General features: G+C 42.7%; 1 gene segment (V, D, J or C); it reads right to left on the bottom strand.

Moving 5' to 3' along the window:
• Positions 1–3: 3 nt before the first annotated feature.
• Positions 4–5,714, bottom strand: LOC127507775 (Ig lambda chain C region-like). The segment is given in 3 exon segments: positions 4–455; positions 1,263–1,314; positions 5,682–5,714. Coding segments are annotated over 3 exon segments (402 nt in total).
• Positions 5,715–11,569: the final 5,855 nt, after the last annotated feature.

Raw genomic sequence — 11,569 nt, 5'->3', positions numbered from 1 at the left:
ATATTATTTATATTTATTTTATTTCAGTTCTAACAGAAAATCACAGCATGCTCTTGTGTGAATGAGATCAGAGAAGCAGAAGTGAGACGTCATCAGTCAGAAGGATGAAGCAGAAGGCAGAGGAGAGACTGAGCAGATCTACTCTGAACACTGATCTCTCCTCAGTTCTGCAGTGACTGCAGGCTGGCCGCTCCGTGTGGCCTCACAGCTCACTGACACGCTCTTCATCCACTCCTGCTCAGAGAGAGTCAGGCTGCTGCTCCAGCTGTACAGAGCGTCCTTCTCCAGGAGCCCAGCGCTGCTCTCCTGAGACCTGCCGCTCCCGTCCACCTTCCAGCTCAGGCTCCAGTCTGACGGGAAGCCCTCGCTGGCCACACACAGCAGTGTCGCTGAGTTCAGAGAGGAGATCTCTGCACTGGACGGGGACAGGATGATCACTTTAGGAGGAGTGTTGCCTGAGAGAAGAAGAGCAGCGGGACAACAAACAACTCTCTTAACAAACATCTTAACACATTTTATAACAGATGAATGTGACAGACAACATTCTTATCATCACAAAGTAAAATAATAAAAGGCCACTTAAAGTGCACTTAAAGAGAGCACACTTTCATGACTGTGTGTCTTAACACACTTAAGTATATGCTTTTATAAAGTGCACGTTGCAATAATGTCAAATTAAAAGATTTACATTAAATATTCAAATCATTATGTTTTAGTAATCTTTTGTCATGCTTTAAAGAAGTACACTTATTTTGATGTGTTGCCTAACATACTAAAGTACATGTAAAGTACTTCATTATAACTCTAGCGTGTTATTCGATTTTACATTACATTACAAGTTAATATATTTTAAATGAACTAAATTGTAGCTTCATCTTTTCAAATGTGTAATCACAAATATATTTAAATACATGACAAGCACATTTCAATTGAAATTACAAGTTTTCATTCACAAAAATGCTTCAGTTCACTTTAACCATATTTGAAAAGGCATAGAAATAATTATGAAATTACATATAAAGTACTTAATTCCTGCTTAAGTGGTTCAAAAATCACTTAAGTTTAACTAATATGTATGACTAAGTATGAATAAGTATGACTCACAAATATAATCCTACACTATATTTACTGTAAGCATATCAAATAGAAAAGTCCCCCCCAATACAAAGTAATACATTCCATTTTTAATGTCATAAATTACAGTTACATGACTAAATATGACAACCCTGTACTGCACTAAAATGATTTGATTATTTACTTACTGCCAACATCCAGTCTGGCGCCGCTGCCGAAAGTCAACCACAGTGATACAAACTAATAGAGCAGATGTACAAAAACCTCCTGAACGCTTCAGTAGCTGCACTGTTCACTGAATCTCCAAAACAACATCTTTCATTTGATTTGCTATTGTGCTCAATTACACTTCAAATAAATAAATAAATAAAATACACATTTCATTTAAAAAAATAATGAACAATGTTAAGATTAATGTAACTTCAGTTGATTCACTGATGGTCAACTACTGAATGTTCATTAGAAATCACCAGCATAGGAAACTATTGAGAAATACTGATACGAAATCTTTATAAGTGGAGAAATTACATCTAATTTAATAATCTCTGTAAACAGAATTTAAGTTTTTTTGTTTTTTTTTAATCAGTGTGACAGATTTTCTCCTGAAAGGAAGCAGCTTTGAATATGTGCACCACCCCTCTGTTTAAGACGGACTGTCTGCCGGTCAGGACTATAAACAGCAGATCTCGTCTGTTCTCACTCATTCTTAGCAAAGATGACTGCCAACGGTCTGATTATCTGCTCTCTACTGCTTTCTCTTGCTGGTGAGATTACTGTTGAATATTCAGAGCTTTTTAGAAGAGCTTTATAAATGTTGTAACATTCTTCTCATGTATCGTGTGTTTGACTGTAACACTGACTGATGGTGCTGTGACGGCAGGTTGTTTTGCTGAGATCATTCTGACTCAGAGTCCATCCGTGAATCAAGTGTCAGTGGGAAGCAGCGTCACTCTCAATTGCAGATCAAGCAGTACTGCTGTATCATCCCATGTAGCCTGGTATCACCAGAAACCTGGACAAACACCCAAACTCCTGTTCTATGGTGTTGGTAGCAAAGTGTCTGGAGTTTCTGAGAGATTCACTGATGGGAGATCAGAAACAAACTTCATGCTCAATATTAGGAATGTCCAGCCTGAAGATGCAGGAGATTATTACTGTCAGCAGAATGCTCAATATCCATTAACACAGTGATACAGAGCCGTACGAAAACCCCCTTCAGTGAAAGAGGAACTGCTTATTTAGACACACACTGCACACTGTTGTTATCAGCCACGCCCTGCTTCATTAGGAAATGCAACTTTTCTGTGCTAGCTGTACCTCTTCTGCTTACAAAGAATAATAATGAGAACACAACTGAGATTTATTTAAGAAGAAAAAACATTTACTGAGATAAGTGATTTATAAGAGTAATAGTAAGGAAAATCACAACTGCGATTTGAAGATAAAGAAAAAAGATACCTTGAAAAATGGAAATAAGAGATTTATAAGAGATAACTTTTTATATAAAAAAATAGATGTAAGATAACTTGGAGGAAAATAGATGTTTGGTTTATAGAATATATCAAAGAAAACAAGACAACTGGTTTTGTAAAGCATTTAATAAAGAATGTAATAATTGTTTATTAAGAAAGACAAAACAACTGTTTTTGTAAAAAGACAAAACAACTGGTTTTTGAAAGTACTTTAATAAGAATATGTTTTATAAAGGAAGACACTACAACTTATTTTAAGATTTTATTAGGAGCATGTTGGTAAAATAGAGAAAACCATGTATTAGAAAGAGCTTTGCTATAAAGTACAAAAAAGGGTAATTACCTTTGGATGATGTGTTGCAAGACGTGACACTGGAGACAGCAAAAGAGAAGAGTTCGGGAATACAAAGAAATGGCCTTTATATAGTGGCAAGAAAGAGTATGTGAACCACTTGTAGAATCTGTGAAAATGTGCAAAATTTTAACAAAATAAGAGAGATCATACAAAATGCATGTTATTTTTTATTTAGTACTGTCCTTAGTAAGATATTTTACATAAAAGATGTTTACATATAATCCATAGGACAAAAAAAAAAAAGCTGAATTTATTCAAATGACCCAGTTCAAAAGTTTGTGAACCCTTGATTCCCTTTCAGTCGGTCACGTTCGACGTACGTCAGTAGTGACCGACGAATTGGGATATCGCTAGAGAGCCCTATCAGCTTCGAGTGAACTACAACAGGCCAATGAAGTTGGCGTGCGATATTTGCATAATGTGCACCGCCTCCGCCCCCCGCCAGGTGGTATAAACAGGGGAGCAGATGCCATCGCACTCTGTCTTTCGCTTCGGAGCCAATTTGTGTGTCCCTGCTATTAGTCTGAGAGTGACTTCGCAAGCCTTTGAAGAGCTTTTGTTCTACAGTGCTGGCTTTATGGCACCTTACAGCGAGGCCGCAAGCTTTCCCAGAGTGAGCTTCTCGAGCTGTTATACAGCTCTCAACTGCTGTTTTCACAGCATTATTTGCCCCGTTTGGTTTGCGATTTGGGCCGGTTCCTCCGTGTCTGTGACTCAGGGAGTGAAAAGTGTACCTGCAGTCACATCGCGGCTGTTCCCTGTGTGCTTCGGCACAAAGAACAAGAGCTTCTAAAAGAGCTTCACAGACAGACACTGCGTCTTTTTCAAGACGTCATTCTGTCTGTGCGTTTCTGGAGGCGGTCGTTTCCTATCCTCACTGACGGCCACAATCACTTTCTCTCATGTCTGCTTAGCGTGCTGAGACTGTGTTTGTGGGTGGTTCATATTCTCTTGTAAACAAAAAAAGAGAGCATGCCCACGCCTGCCGGCTGACAGCGCACATTGCCATGGCAACCCAACGCGTTGTTCGGCGCTCTAGATGTGTGGTCGAGACTCGAGTGCCTCAAATGAGGTGGAGTCCCCTCACCTATTCCCCGATCTAATTTCTCTTTCTGAATCAGAAAAGTACTACTTTTGGTGAATAAGCCAGGGTGACCAGAGGATCACAGTGGGGCAATACCCGCCGAGCCAATCTCCGTGGGCCCCCCACTCCTCTAATGCATCGCAAACATGTTGTGACTGTGTTCATGGGTGGTTTATGTTTGGTAACAACATGGCCACGTCGGCGCTCAGCGCTGTGTGTCGTTCAGTTAGACGGCCACGTTCACTGTCCCACATGACTGGTAACTTCTGGGTGGATTGCTGGTCCTTCTCATGGGGGACCTAGTGTCATAGTCAGGGCTCCAGCAGAGGATCAGATGTCGACTGCTACATTGGAGAGACGGTTGTTGGGCTCTGGACATGAAGATGAGGCTGAGCGTCCCACGGTTGTGATGTGCTCATGCTGAATCAGATTCAGAGTTAACGAACATGCTTTCGCGGGCCCCTGGGGGCGTGGTGCGATGCGTACTCGCCTTGTCCCGCCCCCTGTCTTAGCCCGGACGTGCATGAAAAACTTGGCTGTTTGGAAGCCTTTTTTGGTCCCAAAAATGGAATGCCAAAAGGGCCATAATCTGCATTAAAATTTTATTCTCTCTCACTACCCTCTATGGTGGGGTGGCAGTGCTACAGGCACACCACCTCTGCCCTGCATGGGTCTTGGCCCCCGGCAAGTCTGTGGAAGGCCAAAGCACTCATTGCATTGGGTAGTTCTGAGTCAGGGTTGAGCAACGCATGATGCAAGTCATAGCGGAGGCCCCTGGCCAGACAATGTCCACCGTGGTGGTCCGGAAACACCCCTGGCTAGCCTTGCGAGGTGTGTCGTCGTCAAAGTACGCTTTCTCGATGCTCTCATCTCACAAGCTGGCCTAAAACCCAGCCCGCTCAGCCCGCAGCCAAGCCAGTTGGCTAGCGAGAAGCGGTCCTGGAGAAACGGGTGACCTGGAGCTGATGTAAACAGTTCTTCGGGAGACGATGCCCGCATCGCTCCCTCCCCGGAGGAGGGCCGGGTGGAGAATTTTGGCTTGTTCCGCCGCTGGCTCTCCGGAGTCCAGTGGTACCCACGAAGTAGAACTGTTTTCTAACCCTCCAGGTCCCAAGAGGGCACGGCTGGCAGTGCGCGAGGCCCCGCCTCGCCACTCTCAGCCCCCTCTCACTTCGCCAGCAGGTCCCAGTGTGTTGGTCGAGGCCACCTCCCATGTGCCCACGCCCGGTACGTCTGTGGTGCATTTGGTCCCGCTGGCTCTGGTGTCTGGAAGCCTGGCTAGCGCTTTCCAGCCCGTCCCGCTGGCTCATGCGTACCATCAGACTCGACTATGCGATTCAGTTCGCCCGGCGTCCCCCGGTGTTCAGGGGTGTCCATTACACTCGTGTGTCCCTGGACAATGCACCTGTTCTCCGGGCGGAGATTGCTGTCTTCCTGGCGAAGGATGCAGTCGAGCCGGTCCCTCCAGCCGATATGGAGTCAGGGTTCTCCAGCCCCTACTTCATTGTACCCAAGAAGGGCGGTGGGCTATGGCCAATCCTGGATCTGCGTGTCCTGAATCGGTCCCTTCACAGGCTGCCGTTCAAGATGCTTACGTAGAAGCGCATTTTCGAATGCATCCGTCCCCAGGATTGGTTTGCAGCGATCGACCTGAAGGACGCGTACTTTCATGTCTCGATTCTGCCTCATCACAGACCCCTTCTACGGTTTGCGTTTGAGGGTCGGGCATATCAGTACAAAGTCCTACCCTTCGGGCTGGCCCTGTCACCCCGCGTCTTTATGAAGGTTGCGGAGGCGGCCATTGTTCCGCTCAAGGAACAGACTACCTCGCATCCTCAACTACCTTGACGACTGGCTCATCCTGGCCAGCTCGCGGGAGCAGTTGTGCGAACACAGGGACATGGTGTTAGCTCACCTCAGCCGGTTGGGTCTTCGGGTCAACTGGGACAAGAGCAAACTCTCCCCCAGGCAGAGGATCTCTTATCTCGGTATGGAACTGGATTCGGTCGAGTTGCTAGCAGTACGTCTTGCACTGGGCCGCTTCCAGGAGCTGTTGACAGACAAGCACGTACTGGTCCGCTCGGACAGCACTGCGGCCGTTGCGTACATCAACCATCAGGGTGGTCTACGCTCCCGCCGTATGTCGCAACTCGCCCGCCTTCTCTTGCTATGGAGTCAGAAGCATCTGAGGTCGCTTTGTGCCATTCATGTCCCAGGCGTGCTCAACCGTGCAGCCGACGAGCTCTCACGGCAGCCTCCGCTTCCGGGCGAATGTAGACTCCATCCCAAGGTGGTCCAGCTGATCTGGCAGCGCGTCGGCGAGGCACAGATAGTTCTGTTCACCTCCCCGGAGACTGCCCACTGCCAGTGGTTCTATTCCCTGAGCCTTCTTGCACAGCTCCTGTGCAAAGTCAGGGAGGACGAGGAGCAGGTCTTGTTAGTGGCTCCATACTGGCCCACACGGACCTGGTTCTCGGACCTCACGCTCCTCGCGACAGCACCTCCCTGGCCCATTCCTCTGAGGAAGGACCTCCTGACTCAGAGACGGGGCACCCTCTGGCACCCGCGTCCCGACCTGTGGAAACTCCATGTGTGGTCCCTGGACGGGATGCGGAGGTTCTGAGTGATTTCCCGCAAGCGGTCGCAGACACTATCACTTCCGCTAGAGCTCCTTCTACGAGGAACCTCTATGTGTTGAAGTGGAACCTGTTCATCGAATGGTGCTCCTCTCACCGAGAGGACCCCCGATCATGTTCGGTCAGAGCCGTGCTTTCCTTTCTGCAAGAGGGCCTGGAGCGAAGGCTGTCTCCTTCCACCCTCAAGGTGTATGTTGCCGCTATCACCGCACATCACTATGCAGTTGATGGTAAATCGCTAGGGAAGCACGATCTGATCATCAGGTTCTTGAGGGGGGCGAGGAGACTGAATCCTCTCCGGCCTCCCTCTGTACGCTCTTGGGATCTGACCCTGGTTCTTACATCTCTCCGGGGTCGTCCCTTTGAGCCTTTGCAATCAGCTGAGTTAAAAGTACGCACGGCGCCTCGCTGACAGATATCAAACACAACTATTAAAAAAAGTTCAAACAAACACGATGCATTAAGGGGGGGAGGGGGGGGGGGGCAGGACAGAACTTTTGAACAGGATGAAGAGGTCCAAATTTTTCTTATGTCGCTTGAATATCATTTTTTTTTCATTTAGTACTGCCCTTCGGAAGCAACAGAAAATACTTGCATGTTTCCCGGAACACAAATTAAATACAATTTACCTTGATCTTCATATTCCAAATGTTTTCACCCCCTATCTATTAATGCATCATGTTTTTTTCTGGAGCATCAGTGAATGTGTATCCCTTTATGTGGGGTGTGAATCGGCACGGCTCCTCAGTGTGGATGAATCTAATGTTTGCTGTCAGTCACCACATCAGTGTTGATACTGTACTTCAGAATCACAGATTGTAGTCTTGAAGTATGACCAAAATAAGAATTTTCACCAGAAAATGTCATCTGAACAAGTAATAAATCTTATGCCACTTTTGTTCTGACCAACTGAGGAAAAAAAAGCATTGATATAAATCACGCTGCCAATGGTGATTAAATCTAACGATCGCTTAGCTCGGATCACATCAAACTTTGCAAATCATTATTATTGTTATACTTTGTTCTCAAATTGTTAATGTTATCAACATCAGCATTGGGTTTAGTGTGCATAAGCGTTACCTGTAGATTTAAATTTTTGTACACTCTAATCTCTAACGTTAATCTGTCATATTCCAGCTGCTTTGAGAAAAGGCTATAAATGATCCGCCACCGGCCGCATCCTCACATGCCATATAGCCTACTACCTGGGTCTCCTTTATGTAAACAGACGTGACGTAAAGACGCAAAGGTGAACGGCGGCATGCTGGAATTTCCCGCAGAAACCCACCAGTACCGATTTTATTATAAAACATTATTACAAGATTGCCGTTGTAAATCGGGCTGAGGTAAGGATATGTTATGGCTGGTTATGTATTTGCTGTGCCTATTACCAACAGAATCCAACAAATTGATTTTGGATAATTTTTAACCAAAACAAGTTACATACAGCAGCTTTAACATATTTAAGCAAACACTGTAGCAAAATGATCATTTAAATGTTTTTTTTAAAATTGCATTTACACTCACAGTTAAGACACTTGCAATTGTATTTAATGCTGCATATGTTAATCCAGATAAACCTTCAGCTTTAGTAAGACTCTACCTTTTAATGAAATATTTCTTTGGTTGAATTTTGTGGTTTTTGTCAATGATAGGAATAAAATTTTAAGAACAGCGTGTAGCTTGATTTTTAGTTTGGACAATAAATATTTGGACAATAAAATGAGAGATAATCTTCTATTTAATTTAGTTTGGAGCAGTGCAGTTATAACATTGAAAAATTACCTGTAAAGCTCTCTGCATTTCATAAACAAATGCTCCTTGCTTGGTCTCTTTGTCACACCGCGCAGGCGGTGTAGATAACATGATGAAGACGGATTAAGTTCAAATAGACTCTTTACTAGATAATTCACAGGCACAACAAATGCAGAAACTGGTACACCACATGCAACATAATCAACGAGACCAAACAATGCAACGCAAACACAATCGAACTTAAGTACATGTGATAACGAGTGAGATAATGAGTGCACAGCTGAACATAACGAGTAACCAAGACAACAAATGACTAACTCAGGCAGAAGGTGGTGAGAAACACTAACAGAACCGTGACACTGTTATTTATTAGCACAAATTTTTTCCACATTATTCCATATGAAATAATAAAAGGCCTTTTTCCTCTGGCAGCTGTTCTTGTCCTCCCTTTTGGTGCTATTTGATATCGCGAGACACCCCAGGTGAATAACATTTTTTTATTACAAGTTTTCTAAAATGTAATGTTTAAATATGCAAATGAGGCGCTTTCTATAACAAAAATGTGAATATTGGATGACGTCAGGTTCAGAATTCTCGTTTAAGTTTTTGCACATATTAAATTCAAAGTTTTTTTACAGAGGGAATTTTGGATATCCCTTTTTATCACTCCATAAATCAGAAAATACTATCAACAGCCAGAAAAACATTTATTTTCACCATTTTTTTAGGAATAAAATGTATAAAATCAGGCAAATTATATATCAACAAATCCCTCTGTAAAAACCTTCAGAATATACAGGTGCTGGTCCTATAATTAGAATATCATCAAAAAGTTGATTTATTTCACTAATTCCATTCAAAAAGTGAAACTTGTATATTATATTCATTCATTACACACAGACTGATATATTTCAAATGTTTATTTCTTTTAATTTTGATGATTATAACTGACAACTAAGGAAAATCCCAAATTCAGTATCTCAGAAAATTAGAATATTGTGAAAAAGGTTCAATATTGAAGACACCTGGTGCCACACTCTAATCAGCTAATTAACTCAAAACACCTGCAAAGGCCTTTAAATGGTCTCTTACTCTAGTTCTGTAGGCTACACAATCATGGGGAAGACTGCTGACTTGACAGTTGTCCAAAAGATGACCATTGACACATTTCACAAGGAGGGCAAGACACAAAAGTTCATTGCAAAAGAGGCTGGCTGTTCACAGAGCTCTGTGTCCAAGCACATTAATAGAGAGGCGAAGGGAAGGAAAAGATGTGGTAGAAAAAAGTGTACAAGCAATAGGGATAACCGCACCCTGGAGAGGATTGTGAAACAAAACCCATTCAAAAATGTGGGGGAGATTCACAAAGAGTGGACTGCAGCTGGAGTCAGTGCTTCAAGAACCACTACGCACAGATGTATGCAAGACATGGGTTTCAGCTGTCGCATTCCTTGTGTCAAGCCACTCTTGAACAACAGACAGCGTCAGAAGCGTCTCGCCTGGGCTAAAGACAAAAAGGACTGGACTGCTGCTGAGTGGTCCAAAGTTATGTTCTCTGATGAAAGTAAATTTTGCATTTCCTTTGGAAATCAGGGTCCCAGAGTCTGGAGGAAGAGAGGAGAGGCACACAATCCACGTTGCTTGAGGTCCAGTGTAAAGTTTCCACAGTCAGTGATGGTTTGGGGTGCCATGTCATCTGCTGGTGTTGGTCCACTGTGTTTTCTGAGGTCCAAGGTCAACGCAGCCGTATACCAGGAAGTTTTAGAGCACTTCATGCTTCCTGCTTCTGACCAACTTTATGGAGATGCAGATTTCATTTTCCAACAGGACTTGGCACCTGCACACAGTGCCAAAGCTACCAGTACCTGGTTTAAGGACCATGGTATCCCTGTTCTTAATTGGCCAGCAAACTCGCCTGACCTTAACCCCATAGAAAATCTATGGGGTATTGTGAAGAGGAAGATGCGATATGCCAGACCCAACAATGCAGAAGAGCTGAAGGCCACTATCAGAGCAACCTGGGCTCTTATAACACCTGAGCAGTGCCACAGACTGATCGACTCCATGCCACGCCACATTGCTGCAGTAATTCAGGCAAAAGGAGCCCCAACTAAGTATTGAGTGCTGTACATGCTCATACTTTTCATGTTCATACTTTTCAGTTGGCCAAGATTTCTAAAAATCCTTTCTTTGTATTGGTCTTAAGTAACATTCTAATTTTCTGAGATACTGAATTTGGGATTTTTCTTAGTTTTCAGTTATAATCATCAAAATTAAAAGAAATAAACATTTGAAATATATCAGTCTGTGTGTAATGAATGAATATAATATACAAGTTTCACTTTTTGAATGGAATTAGTGAAATAAATCAACTTTTTGATAATATTCTAATTATATGACCAGCACCTGTAGATAGGAATAAAACTGTAAAGTTTGGTGTATGTAAGTTCTGCTGAAGTGGAGATTTCTGACTCAGAGCAGGAGAAAAAACTCATTTTGAGAAAACGGCCTTTAAAGATATTTACTCTAATTGAAATCTATAGACGCAAATAGATAAAGTGCTATAAAATATACACATAAAAGTGTATTTTGGATGTTTTCTTTCCACCAGTCTGAAAAAAAAAAAAAAAAAACACTTTATGAAAAGCTAAAAAGTGCAAAATCTCAAAATTGACAGGTGTCTGAAAAAAACTGTGTTTTTGCCTGTAGTGTCTCCCCTTAAATATATATTTTCTTCACAATCTGTAATGCATATTTGTTCTCAATAATATAATAATATAATATAATATAATATATATATATATATATATAAGATTCACTCTTTCGAAGTGCTCGAAACCATAGACTGTGCTCGAAACGCCACACACTGCTGTCCCCTGCTGGTCAACATCGTGTAAATGCAACAAAAATTCAGACCAAACATACATAAAAACACCCTTTACAAACCAATTGTAAATGTTTTACCGAAAGTGTAATCTATTAAATGCAATGAACAAATAATCTAATACCATTAAATATTAAGTGTCTGCATACAATGTTTTATTTTATTAAATTGTAGGGCTTGATTTGTTTTATGGGGGCTGCTTGGGTAATCAGGAAGTAACGAAGCATCGTTTACTGAAATCACTTGACTTTGGCAGTTTGATACCTGCTCCGAATCATTGGTTCGAACCAGAACCAAATGATTCACAAA

This window comes from Ctenopharyngodon idella, chromosome 3 (genome assembly GCF_019924925.1).
Source record: "Ctenopharyngodon idella isolate HZGC_01 chromosome 3, HZGC01, whole genome shotgun sequence".
Taxonomy (NCBI): Eukaryota; Metazoa; Chordata; class Actinopteri; order Cypriniformes; family Xenocyprididae; genus Ctenopharyngodon; species Ctenopharyngodon idella.
This window is presented reverse-complemented; position numbering and strand designations above follow the sequence as displayed.